Source organism: Rana temporaria, chromosome 10 (assembly GCF_905171775.1).
Source record: "Rana temporaria chromosome 10, aRanTem1.1, whole genome shotgun sequence".
Classification (NCBI taxonomy): domain Eukaryota; kingdom Metazoa; phylum Chordata; class Amphibia; order Anura; family Ranidae; genus Rana; species Rana temporaria.
In genome coordinates this window covers 141,548,166-141,573,149 of record NC_053498.1, presented here as the reverse complement: position 1 = coordinate 141,573,149, position 24,984 = coordinate 141,548,166, and the positions used below count along the sequence as shown (strand labels likewise).

The window sequence follows — 24,984 nt, the reverse complement described above, 5'->3', positions numbered from 1 at the left end:
GGCCCATTTACACAACACCCAAGGTGTATAGCTTGTTTCTGTGCGCCCCCCATGTAGGAGTGCAAATGATCCATTTATCTGTACTATGAACCATTCAGTAATTGGTGGGGTGGGCCCTTTCTCTACCTTCAGTTGATTGTAAATCTAGGGGCCCGTTCACACTACAGTGCTTATAAGTACGTGGATCATGTTTCTGTGCATTCCTTGTTTCCGTACAGCCATCAATTCATCTGTACGCTGAACCATCTATTCATTAGTAATCAGTGAGGTGGGCCCTTTAAAGTGGAGTGCCGCCAAAAAAATTAAGCCAGCAGCTACAAATGCAGCAGCTGCTGACTTTTTATAAATTGACACTTACCTGTCCAGCGTGCCCACAATGTCGTCCAGGGTGCCCCCGCTGCCATCCTTGGTGAGGGAATCGGGAAGTGAAGCCATGCAGCTTCGGTTCCCTACTGCGTGTCCTCACTGGTCCCTAATGTCTTCTGGGATCTGTGTGTTTCCCAGAAAACAGCGGGGGAGGACAGTAGGCGCTGGACATGGCATAGGTTCCCGCGGTGCTCTGTGCCAAGAAGTGGGAGCAAATGCCACAGGTATCTGCTCCCCCCAGAAAGGTGCCAAATGTGACGGGGGGGGGGGGGGGGAAGATTCCCAAAACTTGTAGTTTTTTTTTTTTTTTTTCGGTGGAACTCCACTTTTAACTTTTTTTTTTTTTTTTAGTAGATCTAAGGACCCATTCTCAGTACAATGCACGTTGGGTGTCTGTGTCTCCGTCAAAGTGCCCATCCAGAACGGAAGGGCACTCTAGCTGAGTTGCCGATCTGCTGGCGTGATGTCACCATAGTGCATGCGCACATTGTAGGAGGGGTTTTTTCAACAGGCGATACCATTTCACGGGTACAATTAAAAGCTATGCAATGAGCGGAGGGACACAGTAGATGTCAGATTGTGCCTCGCTGTAAACCCGCGGCGCAACAGCAGCGCATCAAGGCCCTCGGGTAAAGACTGCGCTCTCAATAAGCATTTTAATAAATTAAATAAATACCATGTCCCTCTGCTGCTTGCATAGCATTAAATTGTGCCCGAGAAATGGGCATATGTTGACAGAACATCTGCAGAGCATTGTTTCCATGTCTGCTCCCATGCATGCTTTGTTTTCCCCCGGAGCCCATTACTTGCCTATAGTTCACTGTAGATCTGAGAGCCCGTTCATAATGTTCCATCACTGCATTGTTTCCATATGTTTCTGTGCATTCCTATTTTTTTTCTTTGGCCCCTTGCCTATAGTTTACTTTAAAGTAGAACTAAAAATGTTTTGGATAGTGGAGATATTAGAATCCCCTATCTGTTTTCATTGCTGTCTGTGCCCCCATTAGGGAGATTATTTGTCCTGTTTACCATTCTTATTGAAAGTAATGCCACCCCAAATTTTGTGTTCGGTTGACTTGGGGGGTCCCCAAAGGATTACATTAATTTGCAGGGATTTCCTCACTACTCGTGTGACTGTTCAATCGGGTTGTATGGTGAGTGGACCTTCACCCTAAAGGTGATGCTGGGACTCTTCTCTCTCCCCCAACCCCCCCCCCCCCCCCCCCATTACTTTTTTTTTTTTTTTTCCCCTTATCAGTGGAATGTTTTCTAAAGTCCCTTTGTTCTCACTGCAAAGCAGCACTTCCTGTCTGTCCTAGGTGAGAAGTCGCACACACTCTCACTCTGTGCTTGTGTACAGATGGGCTCAGGTAGACGTCGTGCCCTGCAGCACATCACACATGCGCAGATAACGGAACTGGTGCATGAGGAGGTTCACAGACTACTAGTAGGGAAGTCAAAATGCTCCCCTGCATGTGTGTAAATGGGCCAAGGGGCTCTGGAATAAACACTGTGTAATGGATTGAGTGATTGGGATGGACAGTGTGATAGATTATTGATAGGTTTGGAATACAGTGTCATACATTGATATGGAGGGGGGGGGGGAGATGAGCCCGGAGTGGTAGTTTTAGTGGTTGGAATGAACATGGTGTGATAGTTTATTGATCAGTGCTGGGGTAAACACAACTAGTTTCATCCCAAACGCTGATCGATAAATGATTTTACTGTGTTCATCTCAATCACTAATCAAACTATTGTACTGTTAATACTATTGATCAATGATAATTGACAGTTTGAAATTTTATTAATTGGGATGAACACAAAATGATGGGATTGATGGGTGATCAATTGGCCATGGTGCTCCGCCAAGAGACAGAGGCTGAGCAGAGCCTGTTGGCATGCATCATAATGGTGGTACCCAAAGGGTTAGGGGAGGGGACCACCAGCTGAGGTGCCTCGTTCATGCATGCTGGGTGTCTTTGTGCCATTTATATAGACGGCTTTAGGCAGGTGCATGATATTCTGATGTTTTCATGGGGGTAGAAGGAACTGGCACACTGTTTAGCTCATCTGTAATAGTCTGAAAGTGGCTGGATGGTGCACAGAGTGCTACCAACATTTGGGGTAGTATGTGACCGGGGACAAATATCCAAAATGTAATTGCTTGTGTTTTGGATATTTGTCCTGGGCACCTTCCACCCTAAACATTAGTAGCACTTTTGTTCTCCATACAGGTTGCTCATAGTGTTTTATAGGCTGGATGATGTGCTCTCTTCCCACACAAGTAACGGCAGAGTCTTATGAATTCTGGGTGTTGAGCCGCAATTCACGAGGTTTAAAGGGGGTTGTATAGGGGTTTTTTTTTAAAATAGTTATACTTGCCTCCACTGTGCAGTTTGTTTTGCAGAGTGGCCCCAATCCTGCTGTTCTGGGGTCCCACAGCAGATGTCTCGGCTCCTCCCCGCTAAAGCCAATCCCCTCTGGGAAGCTATCCCAAGGGGGTTGGCTTGTGTGTGCGCTCCCGTGTCATACACTTGGCATCCATAGACACCAAGTGTATGACTTGGTCCCAAACCCCCACCCCCCCCGGCGGCAGCATCATTGGATGTGATTGACAGCAGTGGGAGCCAATGGCTGCGCTGCTATCAATCTATCCAATAAACAGCCAGACTCTGTGGAGAGGAGGATGCCGGGGACGCGTACAGTAGGTGAACGGGCTTAGGTAAGTAAAACTGGGGGGCCCGTGACAGCGAGGTGTTTTTTCACCCGAATGCGTAGGATGCATTAAGGTGAAAAACGAACCTTTACAACCCCTTTAAAGCTAGCCATACACTATACAATCGGAGTCTTGTTCCACAATTTATATATTTTTTTTTTTTCTTTTTTTTTTTTGTGCCGCTGTCTCATGCCTAAGGTGTTGTGCACGTGGGTCGTCTGAGTTCAAGCGCTGTAAAATCCAATTTCCTCATCAGAATGCCCAGTGGCTGATGAGTACCGCCTCCTTAATACCTGAATGACCTTACTCGGGTATACACCGGTGCTTGTGTAAGCTGATGAGTATGATGTGTGCAAAAATAATTTTTTAGATGCACCTGTACACTATACCTGGGTTTACATTAAAGTGGAAGTAAACGCCCATCCATGAACTTTACCTATAGATAAGCCTATCATAATGCTTACGATGGGTACTGTAAATATCTCCTAAACATGCACCATTTAGGAGATATTTACTGTACATGCAGCCGCTGACATCACTGGCACATGTGTTCTGAAGAATCGGCCATTCAGGCAGTTCCTTCAGAATCCTGTCCCCCTAAACGCTGGCTCCTGTGCGCATGCGTGGGAGTGACATCGGAGTGGCTATGGCCCCTCGCAAAGCCTGAGTCCGTGAAGATGACAGCCCTTTCAGCTTGCCACTAGAAGGGCTTTGTTCTAAGGTAAGTTTCACATAATGTGCTAGTATGCAATGCATACTAGCACATAACTTTTGCCTTGCATGTAAAAAATATTACCGGAAGTTTATTTGCGCTTTAATACTGGAGTACAGCTGTTCGTGTCGGTATGCAGCACCCAGGCTTTCACGGCGGGGGAAATAAACTTTCATGGGCTCATGTGAAAGTGGTCAAAAATTTAAAAACGGCATGCCCCGGGATGTGGGACTGTTTATAAGGCTGAGCGGGTCATAATATAGGGCATTTTATTTTCAGTTGCTTGTTTATTTTGTTGCACTTGGAAATGCACCCTGATAAGTTGTTGGGCCACATGATTTACCTGTGACAGTATCCAGGACACCTTTTTAGTTTTTTTTGGATCTGTTCTGTATGGTTAGTCTGTGTGTATGGGGTTGGAGTTAAACGGTGACTCTGATTGCTGCGATTGTATCATGTGCAGATAATTGCCATTCTCAACAGAAAATAAAGTGTTTGTGACCCTAAAGAGAGCTCCTGTTCCCTTATAGCAGGTTAAACAGTACAGTGCTTGTGCAATCTAACCTGCCCCCTCTCTAAGCTGTTACAGAAAACCTGGCTGATCCTGTCCCACCCAAGTACTGACCCCGATAATCATGGCTGCAGAGTCCTGATCACCGTGGTGGAAAGTTTATGCACCTCCGTCCCCAACCTTTCAGCTCCGTGTGCCTGGCTCTCCCCTGCCATAAGGCCCCTTTCACACTTTTTCAGGCGGTACATCTCTAAAAATGGCGCTTAAATACCACCTGCAACTTCTGCCCAGCATTCTCAATGTGAAAGCCCGAGTGCTTTCACACTGAGGCGATGCACGTGTATACCGTAGGGCTGCAACTAACGATTATTTTCATAATCGATTAATTGGCCGATTGTTTCGATAAATCAATTAATAACCTTAAAAAAATGCCTGCGATTTTTGAATTTTTATATTTTTTTTTGGGCCAGTTTCTTGGTGGGCAGATTAAAAAAAAAACACATTGCCACAAAATCGCATTGCATGCTTTTCTGCAGCTTCTCCATTGAAGTGTATTGAACCAAAAACTTACCATTTTGCGTTAAAACTCCTTGCTCTTTCCAAATACGCAGCAGCTGGGAAAAAAAAATCATGGATGTGAGAGTGTCCCATAGGAAACCATGGTAAATTCACTGTAGTGTTTCTGCAAAAAGCAGAGGTGTGACCCTGGCCTGAGATGTTTAATAACATAATGGGGGTTAAAAGAACAAAAATTTGTACAAAAAGAGCAAATCGCTACTGTAAGGGGTTCATTTTTTACTGTAGGACAGTGAAAGTAATATGCGATTTCAAAACCGCACCAGTCTCCCATGAAGCTCTCGATGACCTAGAACAGGGATGTGCAATTGGCGGACCTCCAGCTGTTGCAAAACTACAAGTCCCATCGTGCCCCTGCCTTTGGGTGTCATGCTTGTGGCTGTTAGTCTTGCTAGTCCTTATGGGACTTGTAGTTCTGCAACAGCTGGAGGTCTGCTAACTGCTTATCCCTGACCTAGGTATGTGTAAACCCCCCCATCCCCCCCCCCCCGTGTCTTTTTGTAGTGGCAGATACTTGTTGGTATTCGCAGCGTAAATTTTCAAATCTCCTCTTCTATTCATTTGACTTTTCTTTTTAAGGTGGCAATGATGAGTCGCGCAGGGGTACGGACCTCGGCTGTATCATGGGAGCCGAATGCGGATTGCGACGTTTCTAAGATTTGTCAACGTGTAGTTGGCTGCTTGGAAACTGGTCTGCATGAGACTGTCGCCCGACTGAGCCACATCTTTCCAATCTCTACAGCCATTTCCTTCTTCTGGGCTTTCTGATTTACTTTCCTACTTATTGCTGTAAAATAAGGAAGTTTCAGTTCTAATTCACAAACTTTTTTTTCAGATTTCAGTAGTACACTTTTTGCTTCTTTGATTTGAAGTTTGGAGTACATAGGAATGATTATACTTGACAGAACCTGCTAATTTACTTTTCTTATTCAACTATGCACTGTTAGTATTTCAGGGTTCTTTGGGGATATATTGGGTTAGTTGCTAGTTGGGTTGTCCCGATACCACTTTTTTAGGACGGAGTACGAGTACCGATCCTTTTTTTCAAGTACTCGCCAATACCGATACTTTTTTTAAATGTGTCGTTCCCCCCCCCCACAAATGCAGCCGTGTCCCCCCCCCCCCCCACACACACATATGCAGCCGGGCTACCAAACTTGTTATCCCCACCCCTCCCTGTCCTACTTCACATGCATCCAATGGATTTATTTCTCAGCAAAACGTATTGCTTCTGCCTTGGCTCCCAAGAGTTTGCATTCTGTGTAGATAAAGAGCTCTTGGAATAGGTTATTCTGGGGTGGGTTATGTTTCAGTAGAAGCTGATCTCACAGGTGGACCCGATCAGACAGTTTTAAAGGGGCCTAAGGCCGCTTTCACACTGATGTGCTGTAGTGCAGGGTACCTGTGTCTTTCCTATGGATTAGCTGCATTTTATCACCTTCTATTGTATCCTGCAGGTGTGGTGTACTTTCTGAAGTGCACCAAACCCACAGGTAACAGAAGTACCATATCCTAGGCAGACTTTTGGAAAAATTGAGCAAATCTCATAAGGAAATTGTTTCTGGGGAATGGTCAGTACGCACTCTGTACAGAAAGCTCCAGGTAGCCATGTTGCAATGTAGGGTTGTCCCGATACCACTTTTTTAGGACCGAGTACAAGTACCGATACTTTTTTTCAAGTAGTCGCCGATACCGAATACCGATACTTTTTTTTAATGTCATGTGACCGTTTTCAAACCACAATACAGACCAAAGATATTTAGAATTATGAAGAACTGGTACATCATGGTGTGGGGCTGTTTTTTAGCATACGGTACTGGAAAACTACATATCATTGAAGGAGTGATCACTGTCCGTGCAGCTCATCGGTGCCAGTGCCCAAAAGTGCAGCTAGCCAGTGCCACCTATCAGTGCAGATCAGTGCCCATTAGTGCATCAGTGCAGGGAGGCAGCTTATTAGTGCATCTCATCAGTGCCACCCAATCAATGCCAGTGCCACCTATCAGTGCCATCCATTTATGAGTGCCATTCAATCAATGCCAGTGCCACCTATCGGTGCCATCCAATGGTGCCATCCAATTTGTGTTCGATGTCACAAAAAAAAAAAAAAAGTATTCTATTTTGGTATCGGGAGTATTTGCGCGAGTACGAGTACTAGCGCAAATACTCGGTATCGGTCCCGATACCGATACTGGTATCGGTATCTGGACAACCCTATTGCAATGTATTCTCAGGCTGCAGATTGAAAATTAGGTTATTTTTAATCAATTACAAAATGATTAGTGTCGCAATCATTTCACACGGAAGTGGAGTTGCCCTTTTTATTAATCTATTAAAAAATCTCACTTGCTACAGGTATTGTCGGATGTTGCTGTCCCAGGCGGAGTGCGATTGGAATCGCTCTGCCTGTGACAGGAGATGGCTCCATACAGGAAGCATTGGCTTATGTGTCTCTGCTTCCTCTAATGCAGGCACCAGTCAGGAACCCGCCATCTGGGCTTGCCGACCCGCCATCAGACCAGTAGGTCGTGCCCCACAAGTCAAAGGTTGGGCACCCCCTAATCAGCACTAACAAGTTGGGGGTTGATGGCGGCAGATTGGCATTAGTTCAAGTTGTTCCTTGGACCATTCAGAATGACCTGATGGGTGCATGTTTTTTGATTCACTTAGAGTGGGTAGTAAAGCAACGTCTGACACAGGCCCTTAACTGAGTTAAAGGGGTTGTAAAGGTAAAAAAAATCCTAAATGGCTTCCATTACCATACCACATCCTTCCATTTTGCTTTTATTAAATGTCCTTATTTCTTATGAGAAATCCGCACTTCCTGTTCTTCTGTCTGTAACTCCACACAGTAATGCAAGGCTTTCTCCCTGGTGTGGAGTGTCGTGCTCACCCCCTCCCTTGGACTACAGGAGAGTCAGGACTCTCTCTACATTGCAGATAAAGGAGCTGTTAGTGGGTCTCCTGACTCTCCCGTAGTCCAAGGGAGGGGGCGAGCACGACACTCCACACCAGGGAGAAAGCCTTGCATTACTGTGTGGAGTTAGACAGAAGAACAGGAAGTGAGGATTTCTCATAAGAAATGAGAACATTTAAAAGCAAAATAAAAGGATGAGGTAAGTGAAGGACTGCACTAAGGTAAAGGAAGCTATTTTTCGGTGTTTTTTTTGTTTTTTTACTACCCCTTTAAACTTTTATTTTTATCTAGTGTTTCATAAAAATATCTGGTCTTGTCATGAAGGCCCTTGTTCATGAACTTTAAAATATAAGCAGACTTTCTCCCAGTTGCTCTCCTTTATCCTGGGACCACTGCAAGGAGATTGGAAAGTGGTCCTACACTTATTTTTATTATACACAGGCATTTTCATTTTTAAAGCACATTTTATTTTGTGAGTCAGGATTTATGACCGATTTGTGTGAATAGACCAGTGAGATGCTGTTCTATCCAGAAAGTGTGGTGGTGGTGGTGTGTAGGCCGTTTTTATCACGCGCTCAGTTGCGCTGGCACTTCAACAGACTTGTACGGTTGCCATTCTAGCCACACATAGCAATGTGTTGTTGTTTTTTGTCGTGTGGGCATGCCTTTATAGTTGTCTAGACAAAGTATTCATAGACCCTGGGGCATGGGCTTATGCCTTTGGGTGTCGTACAGGTCTTTGCACACTATAGCTGTTGGCAAAACTGAATGATAATGTACAGCTGAATTAATGTTGACACCTTTCTAGTATTTTGCGTCGATGGAACTTGGAACCTGCCTCAATCGTAATGTACATAAGATGTTCTGTGCTAAAGTCTGTTTGCTTAATGTTTTATTATTTTATTTCCAGCCGTGGTTAATTGTCCAGTGTGTAAGAATCAGTGCTTACAGAGGGACTTGGTTGAAAACTACTTCCTTAGAGAGGATTCGGCATCCGGTCAACCAGAGACTATTCACGTAAGACCATTTAAAAAATTTGATAAGAAATAAGACTTGTGTGGTGGCAACATTTTTGTGGAGGGGGCTGTGTTTTTTTTTTTTTGTAGCAGATTCTTGTTGGTATTGGCTGCGTAGATTTACAAACCTTCTCTTATTCATTTTACTTTTCTTTTAAAGTGGTTGTAAACCCACTTTGCAAAAAAAAATCATAATACCTGCAAGACAAAGGCATAATGAGCTAGTATGCATAACATGATTACCTGGGATCGAAGCTGCCATGCTTGTTACAGCACTGGCCGGTGACATGTCCCAGAGTTACTTCCGGGTATTGCGGCTTCGGCACTGTGATTGCCCGAAGCTACCATGACGTCACTCCCGTGCAAAAGCGCGGGACCCGCCGGTAAAAGTAGTCGCTGAAAGCAATGGTATGTACGTGTCATTGCTTCAGTGCACCAATTACTTTTACAAACGCAGAGGATATCGCCTAAACCGTTTTGGAGATATCCAGGGTATCTACAGGTTAGCCTTATAGGCTAACATGTAGCATAAAGTGTGTTTGTAAGGGTTTACAACCACTTTAAGGTGGCAATGATGAGTCGCGCAGGGGTACGGACCTCGGCTGTATCATGGGAGCCGAATGCAGATTGTGACGTTTCTAAGATTTGTCAACGTGTAGTTGGCTGCTTGGAACTGGTCTGCATGAGACTGTCGCCCGACTGAGCCACATCTTTACAATTCATGGCCTCTGCAGCCATTTCATTCTTCTGGACTTTCTGCTTTACTTTCCTACTTATTGCTGTAAAATAATTTTTTAGTTGACAAACTTTTTTCAGATCTCGGTAATACATTTTGCTCCTTTGATTTGCTGTTGGGAGTACATATGATTGTTAATACTTGACACATCACTTTTTGTTTCCTTTTGTAATGCAGAGGTGCACCAGCTGCGAGGACAATGCCATAGCTAATAGTTACTGTGTGGAGTGCACCGAATGGCTGTGCGAGACTTGCGTGGAAGCCCATCAGCGAGTCAAGTATACCAAGGATCATACTGTCAAAGTCAAAGGTAACAAGTGCACCCCTGAACTTTTCATAAGCATTGTGACAAGATCTAGTTTTTCTTCCAAAACCTTAGTAGAATAAAGTGCCCCTGCCCATTGAAATCAATGAGGCAGTGCGGCCATGGCGATTTGCGGGCTGTTTTAACCCTTTATCGGCTGCTAGCAGGGATTAAAAGCGCCCCGCTAGCGGCTGAAAATCGTGGCAAAAATGATGGTAGACTTTACTGCCAACGCCTGCGACGCCCCAGTGTGAAAGTACCCTAATACTAAAAAAAAAAACTGGCTCCTAACTTTTTAGCTGGCTCCTACATTCAAACTAATTTTTGTCAAACCCTGCACTAATATACCCCCCCCCCCCCCCCCGTTTGCACCCTAAGTCCTGGTTCACACTGGTGCAATTTGAGTTCCAAAATGCATGGCAAATCGTACACCATTGTTGGCCATGGAATCGTTCATGTCGCAGCAATTCTGAAAAGGGTTCCTGTTCTCTCCCTCTCTCATTGTGACTTGCATGGACTTCTGTAAAATGAAGATGCAAATCGCTCCGATCTGTGGCATGGAAATGGTACTACAGTGCGATTTCAAAGCCACACCAGTGTCCCATGAAGCTCTCTAGATGACCTAGGTTTGTGGGTCCCCCCATTTTTTTGTTTTTTGTAGCAGATTCTTGTTGGTATTGGCAGCATAGATTTACAAATCTTTCTCTTCATTTGACTTTTCTTTTTACGTGGCAATGATGAGTCGCGCAGGGGTACGGACCTCGGCTGTATCATGGGAGCCGAATGCGGATTGTGACGTTTCTAAGATTTGTTAACGTGTAGTTGGCTGCTTGGAAACTGGTCTGCATGAGACTGTCGCCCGACTGAGCCACATCTTTACAATCTCTACAGCGATTTCCTTCTTCTGGGCTTTCTGCTTTACTTTCCTACTTATTGCTGTAAAATAAGGAAGTTTCAGTTTAGTTCAGTTCTAATATGGGGATATATTGGGTTAGTTACTAGACAAGCTTTTGAAATGAGTATTCAGTGTTCTATGTGTTGGCATGTAAGCTCAGAACTGTTGTACAGTGTCTTGCAAAAGTATTCACCCCCTTGGCATTTTTCGTGTTTTTGTTGCCTCACAACCTGGAATTAACATGGATTGTTTGAGGATTTGCATCACTTAATTTACAGAACACGCCCACAACTTTGAAGAGGTATTTTTTATATTGTGAAGCAAACAAATGGGACAAAACAGACGGTCAATGTGCATAACTATTCACCCCCCCTAAAGTCAATACTTTGTAGCGCCACCTTTTGCGGCAATCACGGCTCGAAGTTGCTTTGGAAAAGTCTCTGAGCTTGTCAGATCTTACCAGTGGGATGTTTGCCCATTCGGCCCTGCAAAACTGCTCCAGCTCCTTCAAGTTGGATGGTTTGCGCTTGTGAATTTTACCCCCAGCAACTTCTTTGTGTTGTAAGGAATGTCTCTTCATTCTTTTGCACGTTGTCTTTTTCATGTAAAAACTGCAGTGTCATATTATGACTCATACCAGTGTTTGATATTTGTATGATCTGGACAGTAATTTAATCGGCTGCAGAGTATTGTTCTTTAAAACTTGTGCTTTTTAGTGACCATTCTTTCCGCGTTCGCGCTGCACTGTGGGCATGCACATGGATTTCTGTACACACAAGCAGCCATTGGGTAGTTGAGGCCCAAAGAGGCAGGTGTTGGGGTATATAGTTGGGTGGCAATATAACAAATGCTGCTGTGGGAGGGGGGGATATGGTACATAAAAGCAAACGCTGCAGAACTTTTTATTTATTGTCTTAACAGGGTTTATGTGTTTTTACCCCAAAAAGTTGCAGTTTTTATTAAAGTAGCATGTCTTACCATCTTGGGATATAAAGGCTGTCCCTTGACTTTTTCTGCTGCAATGCCAATATACTCCTAGGGCAGTGATGGTGAACCTTGGCACCCTGGATGTTTTGGCTCTAAATTTCCCATGATGCTCATGCACTGTGCAATGTAGTTGAGTATCATGGAAAATGTAGTTCCAAAACATCTGGGGTGCCAAGGTTTGCGATCAATGGCCTTGGTATGATTCCAGGTAGATTAGTGGCTCTGGACAGGCTTGAATTTGCCCTGGGACAAGCCTGTGACTTCCAGTTTAAGCCATGGTCATCACTGTAGAATATTGGCTTTATTTAAATTTGTGTTGAGTGAGTTTCCAAGTTTGTATAACTTTTCTGCTTTTATTAGGTGGATCCCAGAAGGAGTCAGAACATACTGTATTCTGCCCAGTCCATAAGCAGGAGCCTCTCATGCTGTTCTGTGATACTTGTGACACATTGACCTGCCGTGACTGCCAACTACAGGGACACAAGGATCACCAGTAAGCTTTAGTTTTTTACTTCCTCTGCTATTTAAACCCCTTCCCGACCAGCCACTGCAGTTGTACTGTGGCAGGTTGGCTCCCATGGGAGAAACTAAGTCTCTTCGCCTTTGACCACTAGAGGCTGGAGCCGATGCGTGGGCGTGATGACCGTCAGGCACCGCGATCGTTCATAATAGAACGAGAACCTGTGTGTAAACACACAGATAACGGTTCTCTCAGGGGGGACAGATCGTGTGTGCATACTAAGTCCCATCCCCCAGTTAACCCCTTCCCTGCCAGTGACATTTATACAGTAATCGGTTAGTTTTTATAGCACTGATCGCTGTAATTGTCACTGGTCCCAAAAGTGTGATCTGTCCACCGCAATATTGCAGTCCCGATTAAAAATCGCTGATCACCACCATCATTTTTTTTTATGCCATAAATCACCTATTTTGTAGATGCTATAACTTTTGTGTAAATCAATACACGCTTATTGCGATATTTAAAAACATTTTTTGAATACTTTGGCCTAAACTGAATTGTGTTTTTAATTTAAAAGGTTTAGTAGTAGTCTAAAAGTGAATTGAATTGTCTAAACTTCCCAGGTATCAATTTTTTGAGGATGCTGTCAAGAATCAGCGCAAAATCTTGTCTGCTCTTGTGAAGAGACTTGGAGAAAAACACACTACCCTTCAGAAATCTACCAAGGATGTTCGTAACTCGTAAGTATTTCTAGAATCTGCTGCTGCCGCTTTTTTTTTTTTTTTTTTTTTTTTTTTTAAAGCTGGCGACATTAATCATTTAATCTGGGGTCTAATCTTAAGAAATTTTGTTTGCAGGATTCGTCAAGTGATTGATATGCAGAAGAGGCTACAGGTAGATGTGAAAATGGCCATCTTGCAAATCATGAAAGAGCTCAACAAGCGTGGAAAGCTACTTGTTAGCGATATGCAGGTTTGTCTGCTTGTGTGGCGGTCATGGGTTTTTTGCGCATCTCAAACGGTTCTAGTTGTGGAATTCTCTTGACGTGTTTTGTTAACCTGAATTAATTTTGTAATCTCGTTTTCTATTTAGAAAGTGACAGAAGGACATCAAGATAAACTAGAAAAGCAGCACTGGAATATGACCAAGCTACAGAAACAGCAAGAACACATTCTGAAGTTTGCTTCCTGGGCCCTTGAGAGCAGCAATAACACCGCTTTGCTGCTTTCCAAAAAAATGGTAGGGGGATTTGAATGTTCAAGGACTATGTACCTACTTGACACATCATACACTAACAAATTAATTCTTCGCTCCTAGATCTACTTTCAGCTGCACCATTCTCTGAAGGTTGCTGTAGATCCAGTTGAACCATTAGGTGATCTGAGATTTCAGTGGGATTCTGAAACCTGGACAAAACATGCTGAGTTCTTTGGTAAGGCTTTCCTACCACAAGTATAGTCTGTGAATGTACACCTGATTAAGACATCGGTTGTAAATGTCCGTATCTGGATTTCATCAAGTGGAGTTGAAAGTGCAATTTGATCAATTGAATCCATATATCAGCTGCCAAAGATTTTAGTCAATCGCACAAATCTTTAAACCAGGGCTTGACAAATTTGCTTTGAATCTAGGAGCCAGCTAAAAAAAAAGGTTAAGAGCAATTTGTTAGTTTTTATATTTAAAAAAAAAAAAAGTTTAATATCAAAGCTTTCTTTTCAACAAAACAATTTGCCTACTAGAAACTTTCACCTTATTCCTGCCCAGGTCAGCTTTCAGCACTGACAATTTGAATGACAACTGCTGCAACACTGTACCCATATTGGATTTTATTTGACAGCGCTTTCTTTTTGGTATTCACTTTTTTTATTTACTGGTGCACTGAGTGAGAAACTTATACAGCGCAACACATGCAAACTGAATCGCCTCTGGGCGCTGAGTATTGGTTTGTGTCAGATTTGCAGTTTACCGGCTCTTATGCTGTGAGTGCATGAGGAAAATTACTGCCGACAAGTCTGTTTACTATGTGATTGGACACGGTAAAGCCCGCTGTGATTGGCCATATACCTTAAGCTGTGTCCAAAGTCACTTTTGAAGGGTTCTGGGAGGGAGGTCAATAGATTCCTTCCCAGAATATGCCGACCTTGTGGTTGGCAACCAGCTGCCCAGAATTGCATGTCTGGGGTGTTGGGCAATAGGAATTGCACGCCTGGGAATGGACTGACAAAAACCCAGGTACCAGGATGCAATTTCTAGTTGCCATGGTGACCCAGCATTTGTTTAGCTCTGCTTTCAACATTTAGGCTTTTCATAGGGAAAAATAAAGTTTACTGGGTAGTATGTGCATATTATGGCCCACAATATAGGGTTTGGCCTTTTTGGCTTGCGTCCTCGTCTTGCCTTGTCTGCAGTGGATACCTTGCCCTATGAAACCTTGGGTAATACTCTCGGGAGCGCTTCTCCCAGGGGGGTTATCTAATGTGGGGAAGAGGTTTGGGGCCACTCTGCAAAACGAGGTGCACAGTGGAGGCAAGTATGACATGTTAATATAAAAAAAAAAATCCTTTACAACCACGTTAAACGGGTTGTAAAGGAATTTCCCTCCCCCCCCCCCCCCTTTCCTTTACAACCCCCTTTTTACGGCTAGTATATGAAAGTTGGGTCTGTAAGTCTACTATGGAGGATGTCTTTTAATTGTGAATCAAGATGTGGTTGTTATGTAGGCAGAGGATGTAACTGAGCGATAAAATGATTGCTAGATCCCTATTTAACAGTAAGCTTGTGCAACAAGCTCTTCCATAATGAGCTGTCTTGTTACTTAATACAGCCTGAAGGTGTGTGTGTTTTTTTTTTTTTTTTTTTTTCTCTCAACCTTCATGCGTTTTATACATGAAGGTAAAAATCCTTCAGTATGCAGGCACCACTGCAGTCCCACTAATACTTATTGGTAAAAAGATGAGGGATGGACAGCCGCACTCCAAACCAAACAGGTTGTCTTTATTCAAATCAACAGCAAGAACACAGCAGATCACAGCAATAGGAACAGGAGAATACCGACGTTTCGCACTGGCTTCAGTGCTTATTCATGGCTGACCCTACAATAGACCTACCTTGAGCGGTGATCTTCTCTCCCACTAATACTTACCTGAGCCAGATCTGGTGATGTGCACTAAAGCGACTGCGGTCCAGTCAACATCTTAAGAGTAAGGCCTTGGCACATGCTTCCTTAAGCATACATTCAAGCAAAGGGCTGTATTTGGCCGCATTTCAAAGCACAGGTGTCCCTACATCTGCTTGCAGGCACTCCTATTTGTGTTTATTGGAATGCATTGGACACAGCCACTGCTCCTAATATGAAGCTCATGGCTTCGGTTGTGTCCACAAACTCACTGTCTGCATTCGGGGATGCACACCTACACAGATGAATTGGGGAGAAGTGTGTGCAGTAGACATGAATGGGACTGGCTGCACAGAAACACCTGTGCATGCCATGTGGATAAATGTGGCCCCTTCGCACTGACATGCGCCAAATTATGTCAATGTGAATTGGGCCTACAGGCCAGAAAATACAGTTCGATACCAATTTTTGGCATGTTTTATAAAAAAAAAAATGTTTTTATTTCAGGAAAGATTGTATCAGACAAAACTGGTGTCCTGCCATCGTCGCATAATTCTAATTCACAAGTGCTGACACCCCTTACTAACTTCAGTCCAATGGTACAGAACCGGTCCAGATCTGGTCAAGGGAGAGGTAACTTTATTCAAGATGACTTTGCAGGTGTGTTCGTTTTCCAGTGACTTGCGCCATTGGTACAGGTACGCTGTATTTTGTGAGATCTTTAACATTTTTTTTTTTTTTTTCTCCTAGAGGGTGAATCTTCTGGGGTGGATTCTGTTGGTCAAAAAAGGTAAAGTTCTTTATCGGGTACATTATATGCTTAAATGACCAATGCTCACTGTACTGTATAAAGCCTAATTATGTATGCATTTTCTTTTAAAGGGGGCGCAATTCAGAGGGAGGTGATAATGAACAGCTGAAGAAAGTTCCTAGGGTCAGCTTGGAGCGCTTGGATGTTGATCTTAGTCCAGCTACGCAACCCCCAGTTTTTAAAGTGTTTCCTGGAAACACCACAGAGGACTATAATCTAATTGTAATTGAGAGGGGGAATGCAGCTGCTGCTGCAGCGGCAGCAGCGGGTGGAGGAGATCCTATTGTAAAGGTAAGTAAAATATATAAACTGTAAGTTGAGTGTCAGATTCTGTGTGCCCAACAATCGTTGCATTTAATTAACCATCCAGCCCAAACCAATTCTGGTACTCCTACATGTAAACATTCTTTTACAGCAAAAAATAGAACCCCCCCAACATTGTTTTAAGCAGAGACCCTAGGGAATAAAATGGGGGGGGGAAGTTTCGTGAGTTACCACAATTTTTTTGTAAATGGATACCGAATGTGTTGCACTTTAAAATTGCACACACTCTTGGAATGTCGCTAAACCAGAGCATGACAGAGCCCGGATTTCTGTAAGAGAACCTAAGTCTCCAGATCCTTTATTTAAAAAAAAAAAAAAAAATCTTGGGCTTTCCCACAAAAAAGCAAGGTTTGTCTGCTGGCACCGGAAAAGACATGGTTCTCGGTCAGTCCTATGGTAAACGGCTGCCATTGGTGGATCACAGGAGGGCCTCTGATGTCCCCTCCCACTGCCTGTAAACTCTTAAGTGGCTGAGCAGCCAATTGTTTTTTATTTGCAGGGAATTGCCTACTAAAAAATATCTGGCTGCGAATTATGTGGGGGGGGGGGGGGGGGATTTCTTTAGAAAGATCCAGGACTTTAAATGTTGTTCATTGGAATGTGGCAGAATTGGTGAGCTTATGCTTGAATAATGATTTGAGCGCAGGTGTGGCAATTCTAACATCCCAAAAATGGTATTGATTCTGCTGCAGTATCCTAACCTTTTTTTACTGGCAGAGCAGTTTTAAAGATTTAGTAAAAACAATGGTAGTGACAGATATTTAATGAGACATCAAGGGTATTGCACCCCTAATGTCTGTCACAGGCTGAAGGAGATGGAACCAGAAGTGACGTACTGCTAGTATAGGAGCTGGGAATGTTGGAAAAAGCTGTACTGCCTCCAATTGCCAAAATGAGGTTTTATATTGGCAGTGGAAGGAAAATATTTTTCTTAGTTTCTTCACCTTTTAAACTCTGAAATTATACGCTTCAGATTTGTATATCATCAAATTATTTTTTTTCCTTGGCAGGAAGAGGCAATGGAAACGGGCATCAGCATCCCAACCGGTGAATCCAATGAGGAAAAACCTCAAATGCGACCCGATGGCCTGCCTGAAAGTGCTTCTGCAGCTCGCCCTACAAGTGCAGCCGGCGATGGGGTTGCTTCAGATGCTAGCACTAAGTCATCAGACGCTGGCTCTGCTCGCTGTAAGGTCTGCCAGAAAGATGGGACACTGCTTACGTGTGGTCAATGTAAACACGGCTTCCACAGAGACTGCCACCTGCCTGCCGTTGAAGTAGCAAGGTATTACGATTGATTATAACTTGTTTAGAAGTAATTTATTTAGTTGTGCTAAAACACTGTAGCTGAGCTCTGAAAATCTGGAGGGAGGGGGGAACTAAAGCTTTTTCCCAGTTTAAAGCATTTTTTTTATGCAAGTATGGGTAAAGAGCAATTTTAACCATTTTAAAGACCACCCCATAGCAGTTTTACTGTTACAGGCTGTCTCTCCTGTGTGTTTCTGCTATACTGCACAGCAGAAGCTAATCTGCAGATGCCGGGCACTGGATACCTGCTGATCATCTGAAAAACAGAACCTATCTGCCTATTGACCCTTATCTAATGACAGGAAAGGTTGCTCCAGGACTTTTGATGGGGGGGGGGGAGTGTAAACAGTAATATGCAATTCAGTAGCTTACTAATGTTTTGTCATCTAGTGGAGACTGGAAGTGTATGCTGTGCCAGGATTTTCCAAAGACTGTTCAAGGAGACGTTCCAGCAGATATCCATCCCTCTGGCATGTCAGCAGCTGATCAGAAGGTTTGTGTGAAGTAGTTGTTTTTTTTTTTTTTTTTTTCAAAATCTTACGTGGTCCCCTTATTTCACATGCATGCAAAATTGAAAAGCTCCACAGTAAATTATAGCTTCCCCCCCTTCTCTCTCTCTCCAATGACTTTCCAGTAGTCTGCTTGGGCAAAGGAGTTCAATACCGCTGCGCTATTTGGGAGGCAATTAAGTGCAATCTATATAGAAGATTTTCTGCTGGGAACGTTATTTTTGGGAGGTGTGGGGACAAATGGCTGATGTAAAACGGCTCGGCTAGAACTAGGCACTTTACTTTTTTCTTATAGGAACCACTACAAAAGTTTTAAATTATTTCATCTCTCAGTGGACCCCAAGATACAGATGCTGTCATAGTTTCCTACCTTAGGCTGGTTACACAAACATGAACATATAGTGGGCAAATACAGACTGCTTTATACTTTAAACGTAACTTCTGGGTTCAGCAGTTGTGATGTGCAGCCTGTGTGTATTCCACCATTCTAAACAAATTTTCATAATTGTCATTTCAGAAGTGTGAACGTGTACTGTTGGAACTATTTTGCCATGACCCGTGCAGGCCTTTTCACAGACTCTCAAGTGGAGCGGTAAGTATATAATTTACTGTTGCAGGCCAATATCTCCTGAATTTACTCCTAACTGCTGCATAAAGTTTGATTTTTGTCTTAAAGCAGAGTTTCACCCAAAAAATGAACTTCCGCTTTAAGTACTCATGACCCCCCTGACATGCCACATTTGGCATGTCATTTTGGGGGGGTGGCACCAAGCAGAAGTTCACCCCCCTCCAATCTTCTGGGACTCATCACAAATCCCACAAGGTTGTCTGGCCAATCCAGACAGCGCAGTGCGACATGCGTGGCCAGCTGTGTAAAGCTTCATACTGTCACAGCCAGGTGCCCACATTTGCAATGTTGGTGACATGGAGAGGAAGGGGCGAGGCTTCGGGTGGCTGCACCGTGGCACAGGTGAGTGTCTAAGTCAGCAGCTACAATTTTTGTAGCTGCTGACTTTTAAATGGGTGGAACTCCACTTTACCTGGCCCCGTGGATAACTTTATTGTAGTTTTAGCATAGCCACCCTTTCTATTGTGACCTGGCTCACTGTGCTCTAAATGGACGGCATATTTTGTATTCTCTCCATTCAGAGCTCTGTGCCACAATGTGTTTCCTGTGTGCATGCACGGGAATGACATCACGGCTTGAAGTCTTCCTTTTCTTTTTTTTTTCCAGGCTTTACTACTGCTTTAAATGTCTTAAAGGAATAATGCTTATTGTCTTGCTTTGTATTTTTTTAGGACGATGACCCATTGATCGACTTGACACTTATTCGAGCCAAGCTGCAGCAGAAGCTCTCTCCTTCCTACCCCAACCCTGATGAGTTTGTTAAGGATGTCTGGTTGATGTTCAGAAATATCAGCAAGCTTGCAGAGGTTAGAAAGCCTTAAATCTTTTTTTTGAGATTTAAATATGTATATTGAAGGCTTTTAAGTTTCCCTAACTGCTTTGTTACACACGTTACTTAACCACTTGCCGACCATCTGCCGCAGTTTTACTGTGGCAGAATGGCAGAGCTGGGTGAAACGATGTGTTGCGTCACTTCGCCTTATGGCCACTGGATGAGTGCCCCAGAAGCAAGTGCCCAGCGTAATGACCCCTGGGCATCCACGATCGCTTGTGACAGTGAGAACCGGGGGGTGTGTGTAAACGCACACAGACCCCGGTTCTCTCGGGGGAGAAGAGAATGATCGTGTGTTCATATAAAGTATGAACACCATCTCTCTTCCCCCTAGTAAGTTGTCGTTCCCCTCCTAAAGTTAGAACACAGTTAACCCCTTGATCGCCCCTTAGTGTTAATCCCTTCCCTGCCAGTGACCTTTATACAGTAATCTGACATTTATACAATGATCAGTGCTATAAAAATGCAATGGTCCCAAAAATGTGTAAAGTGTCCAATTTGTCCACCGCAATGTCGCAGTTCCAATGAAAATCACAGATCTCCGCCATTGCTTTTAAAAAGATGCCATAAAATTACCCCCTATTTTGTAGATGCTATAACCTCTGCGCAAACAATCAATATATACGCTTACTGCGTGTTTTTGGTAAAGAAAAAAAATGTAGAATACACATGGGCCTAAACTGGGGCAATATTAGCGCAAACCCCCCCCCCCCCCCCCCCAAAATTGTCGCTCTTGTTTATAGTGCAAAAAATTAAAACCGCAGAGGTGATCAAATGCCACAAGTCTATTTTGTAGGAATAAAAAAATGCAAATTTTAGTTTGGGTACATTTTTACACAACCGTGCAATTGTCAAAGCATCACAGTGCCAAATTGTAAAGTGCTCTGGTCCAGAAGGGGGTAAAATCTTCTGGGGCTGAAGCGGTTAAAGTGGAGCTTTAACCTAGAACATGCATTCCACATTAAAGTAACTTGATAAAAAAAAATATTCTTTAGCAGGGAACATGCTTGTCACACAAGTTATGGTACTGAAATTAGTGCGTGCTGTAAATTGCCTCTAGCACTGCCCTTGTTTGTTCTTGCCGGGGGCTGCCATTTTGCTGAAGCCCCGGAACAGCAGCAGTAAATCTTTTAGGCTGTCAGCAGATTGGCCTCTACAAAAAATGAGAGCAACTGAAGCAGGGCTTTTAAACAGTATAGACTTTTTTTTTTTTTTTTTTAACGTTGCATACCTATGAAATTGGCCAGCCTTACGTGATCTAGCAGGACTTAAAGTGGTGGTAATCTGCTGAAAAACTTGCAAGACACTGGCATAATATGCTAGTGTGCATTGCATACTAGCACATTATGAAATGCTCGCCTTAGAACGAAGCCCCCACTCATCGCTGAGAGGGCTGGCATCCTCTCCTGTCCTTCCGGGATTGCAGGCTCCGGCGCTGTGATCCCTCGTTTCCAGCAAGACGCTCTGGCGCGGTATGCCAGACCTTCAGAACGCATGTGCTGCTGACGTCAGCTGCTGCATGCAGGGGAATATCGCCTAAATGGTACACGCTTAGATATTCGTTTTACCTACAGGTTAGCTTGATTACCTGTAAAATAAAAATGGCAGACAACACTTTAAAAGCATGCAACCGTTTTCTCTTTGCTGTGGCTGAAATGCAACACCCCACTGCCCTGCGGTAATGAAAATGTTGTGTATTCCTACAGGATAAAGCAGTGGTTCAGTCCATCATCGAGCTGCAGTCATTTTTCGAAGCCAGACTCAGCCTGCTCTTCGGAGATCGCAAGTTTTCTTGCCTCGCAAGCGAAGTGGGCATGGATGAAGATCAGCAGAACGAAAGCTCGACTCAGCGGAGTTCACCCTTGAGCTCAACCAGCGAGAGCGTATCGTCTGTAAGGAACAGCGGTGATGCAGAATAGTTCTTCCTGCCCAGATCCAAACCCGATTTTTGGTCTAATCCAAGTGGACATGCGCATGTTTTGTCTTCATACGAAGTCACAACTGCGCAAATGACTGGAGATTTTATTATAGTCCCTCCCTATTTCCTTTTTCAATAGCTGAGTGATAGGTTGTCACTGGAACACGAGTGAGTGGAAGTCTTTGGCAGTGGAGGTTTTCCAGAGAGGTAAATGTAGTTGTCAGAGGGTTTTTTTTTTTTTTTTTCCTTTCCATTCGCCTGTATCGTTTGTTCAATGCCTCTGCAGTTCCACTTGTATGCAAAAATCCCCTGAAGTCACGACAACCATTTGGACGCCGCACACATTTCTCTAGTCAGTTTAAGATGTTCCACCAGGACAGGTGCTGTTACTCTGTGTAAACTTTCTTGTTGGATGGAGAGTTCGGGGAAAACATCTACTATAAAGTTCTAATGTAAAGATCTCTCCAGTTATTTTTGTAGTTTCTTTGCAGTTGGTCAAATTTAGTTTTGTATATTACTGTCGAGTTCCACTTCTGTCATTGTATTGATGGGAGCTCCAATCATAGTACTGTTTACTCCATCTGTCGCTTACGATGGAAGGTTTGCCCTTAAATGTTTAATTTCTGAAAGCATAGAATTCCATATTTTTGTTTATGTATAATTTGGTACACAGACAGGATAGCGGCGCTTGTACTAGTGTTACCTGTTATAAGTCAATGAGACATTTCAGTTGGGGGTTCTCCAGACTGTTTCTATAATCCAGTTGACATGTGGTGCCTTTTTAACCTCCTTGGCGCTGAGCGACCGCATATTTGCGTGCGTTGGCACCGACGGTGCTGTGCCGAGTGTGCGCTTGGCAGTGACTGATGGCTCACAGAAAGTTCTCCATTGTGGGGTGTGATTGGCTGTCAGGTGATTGCAAAAACTACAATCACAGTGGTCACATGGTCATAAGACCTGCCTCCCAGCATAGCAAACCCCTTAAAGGCATGGCATGGCGCCCAGGGGTTAAAGGAAACCTTTTCAGGAAGAACATGGTGGTTGCCACTACTCGACTCTCCTGAAGTTTACCTGGCTGTTGCGTAGAGCCACTAAACCAGGAATCCTCAAACTACGGCCCTCCAGCTGTTGAACTACACATCCCATGAGGCATTGTAAAACTCTGACATTCGCAGACATGACTGAGCATGATGGGAATTGTAGTTCCTGAACTGGAGGGCCGTAGTTTGAAGACTCCTGCACTAGACATTGACCCAAAAGACTTTTCTGGTCTGAATGTTTGTGGTGCCTGCAAGGGTCGGCATAACACGGCCTTCACACTACTTTCATGACAGGTTTGTTTTCATCTTAATTTGGTTCTTTCAATTAAAATAATTGGTGGGGTAGCGGAACTGGAGAACCCCCACTTTTTTTTTTGTTCAACAAAACGTCATTTACACTATTAAATGTGCCATTCCATTGAAACGTCACTCCTGCTTTATTTGTATGTATTATGGTTATCCCAGCCGCTCACAGGTATTAGGATATAACGGCACTGTGAAAGCCAGTGGCATGGTTGGCAAATTTCAGAAAAAACTACTAGACTTTGGACATCCTAAAGCAGTCGCCCCCCATTTTCTTCAATCAAGTTGTAAATAGCCAGTTTATTCATCCTTTCGCTTTCCTATCTCAATATTGTCTCATATTTTTTTTTTAAGACATTTGCCAGGTTGCAATTAAAGACCTGATGTGATCAGCTTTTCACGTTAACATGGAGGTTTTTTTTTTTTTGGCACGCTCAAATGAAGTGTAACATGAACTTGAATGAATTAATTTTGGGCCAACAATCTGCTAAAGGTGCAGTTCCAGGAATGCAGTTCCCAAAAGATTGCAATGGTGTTAGAATGAACAACTTTGGGGATATGTAACCTTGAAGGAATGTGAGTGTCCTTTGTATTGTTACTATACTGTTTAAGATCCAAACTTGACACACCCCTTTCATTACTGTGTAGCCTTTGAATAAAAAAAAAGCCAATGTATTCTCATTAGCCAGTGTGCTGTTCTGTTTGCCTAGATATTGACTGCGATTAACTGGTTTTGTTCATTTTTGTAAGCAGTAAACACAACAAAGTTCATCTTTTCCTTTTTTTTTTTTTTTCCGTATTGAATAAACACTTCAAAAGTTGTATCCGCTAACATGCTTGTTTTTGTTCCACAGAAGTGGCCTTTTTTTTTTTATATATATTTTACAGCATTTACCATTCCTAGCAGAATTTCAGCCTGTATATTTTAGAATGCTTTCATGTGAAATAAACATTTCAAACTTGGTGCAAATGGTTTTCTTAAATTGCAGTTGCTTGCTGCTGTTTACAGGTCTCTTTCAGAGCAGGTCTTTTTTTTTAATATGGGTAATCCACATGTCATGGCGCCAGTTCGCGTTTTGTTCTATTGTGCCTAATTGATATTTTTTCATCCAGTCACTTAAATTCTTCACCCCAAAAAATTATTGGTCATGAAATGTAAACCTGAAAAAAATGGCTAGTAATGTACTAAGATTTATTACCATATAAAGTGCTGCATAAATTGCTTGCATTATCTTAATCGTGCAAAACGGTATTCAATCAACATGACTTGGACTAGACATCTACCTACAGGTGATTGGATAATTTCAGAGCTTTAGATCAGTGGTCATCAAACCCCCTCATAACCCACTAAGACCCCTTTCACACTGAGGAGTTTTTCAGGCGATACAGCGCTAAAAATAGGACTGCTATACCGCCTGAAAAACTCCTGCCCAGCAACCTCAATGTGAAAGCCAGAGGGCTTTCACACAGAGGCGATGCGCTGGCAGGAGAGGAAAAACCTCCTGTCCGCGGCATCTTTGGAGCGGTATGTAAAACAATGGGAAACCGCGGCAATGCGCCTCTGCAGAGGCCATTGCGGCCGAACCCCGCGGCATAGCAGCGCTATACCGCCACCGCGCCTTCCGCCCCAGAGTGAAAGGGGCCTAACAGGCAAGTTTTGCAAAATAACTGAATTACATCACAGGTGATTTACTGCTCAGTGATTGCAGTATTCTAGTCTGCATCTCCCCAAGGTAATGCATAAAACCTGGCCTGTTAGTTGGCCCTGAGGACAGGGTGTATGACCACTGCTTTAGAGGACATGCTCCCCTCGGCACCTCTCCTATAACCCTACGCCACTCCTTGATTCTTCAGTTTTATGCAAAGTGTCTGTTTCTTTTACAACCTCAACCTCCATTTGCTGTGTAAGATTTGACTTAAAAACAAAATGCAATGCTTTGCAAATGTCATAAACCCATATTTTATTCCCAGTAGAAACAGATCTGGTGTTTTCAAGGGTA

At 43.5% G+C, this 24,984-nt stretch overlaps 1 protein-coding gene and 3 non-coding genes across 5 annotated transcripts in view; all 4 read left to right on the top strand.

The window, feature by feature from the left end:
• Positions 1-22,098, top strand: part of TRIM28 (tripartite motif containing 28) — a 28,837-nt gene extending 6,739 nt beyond the window's left edge. Inside the window, exons 2-16 of one of the 2 annotated variants that reach the window (XM_040326446.1) lie at positions 8,709-8,815; positions 9,728-9,860; positions 12,097-12,229; positions 12,820-12,936; positions 13,054-13,168; positions 13,289-13,435; positions 13,514-13,628; positions 15,819-15,944; positions 16,062-16,101; positions 16,194-16,413; positions 17,457-17,731; positions 18,145-18,247; positions 18,781-18,855; positions 19,563-19,697; positions 21,430-22,098. In XM_040326446.1, the coding sequence (XP_040182380.1) occupies positions 8,709-8,815; positions 9,728-9,860; positions 12,097-12,229; positions 12,820-12,936; positions 13,054-13,168; positions 13,289-13,435; positions 13,514-13,628; positions 15,819-15,944; positions 16,062-16,101; positions 16,194-16,413; positions 17,457-17,731; positions 18,145-18,247; positions 18,781-18,855; positions 19,563-19,697; positions 21,430-21,642 (2,054 nt within the window). In that variant the 3' untranslated portion in view covers positions 21,643-22,098. Of the gene's footprint in view, positions 1-8,708; positions 8,816-9,727; positions 9,861-12,096; positions 12,230-12,819; positions 12,937-13,053; positions 13,169-13,288; positions 13,436-13,513; positions 13,629-15,818; positions 15,972-16,061; positions 16,102-16,193; positions 16,414-17,456; positions 17,732-18,144; positions 18,248-18,780; positions 18,856-19,562; positions 19,698-21,429 lie in introns of both variants that reach the window. The other variant, XM_040326445.1, reaches the window with a different exon arrangement.
• On the top strand, positions 5,461-5,604 carry LOC120916683. Its single transcript, XR_005744093.1, has one exon. It is a non-coding gene; the product is annotated as a small nucleolar RNA SNORD94 (small nucleolar RNA).
• Positions 9,380-9,522, top strand: LOC120916682. Its single transcript, XR_005744092.1, has one exon. It is a non-coding gene; the product is annotated as a small nucleolar RNA SNORD94 (small nucleolar RNA).
• Positions 10,583-10,726, top strand: LOC120916684. Its single transcript, XR_005744094.1, has one exon. It is a non-coding gene; the product is annotated as a small nucleolar RNA SNORD94 (small nucleolar RNA).
• Positions 22,099-24,984: the final 2,886 nt, after the last annotated feature.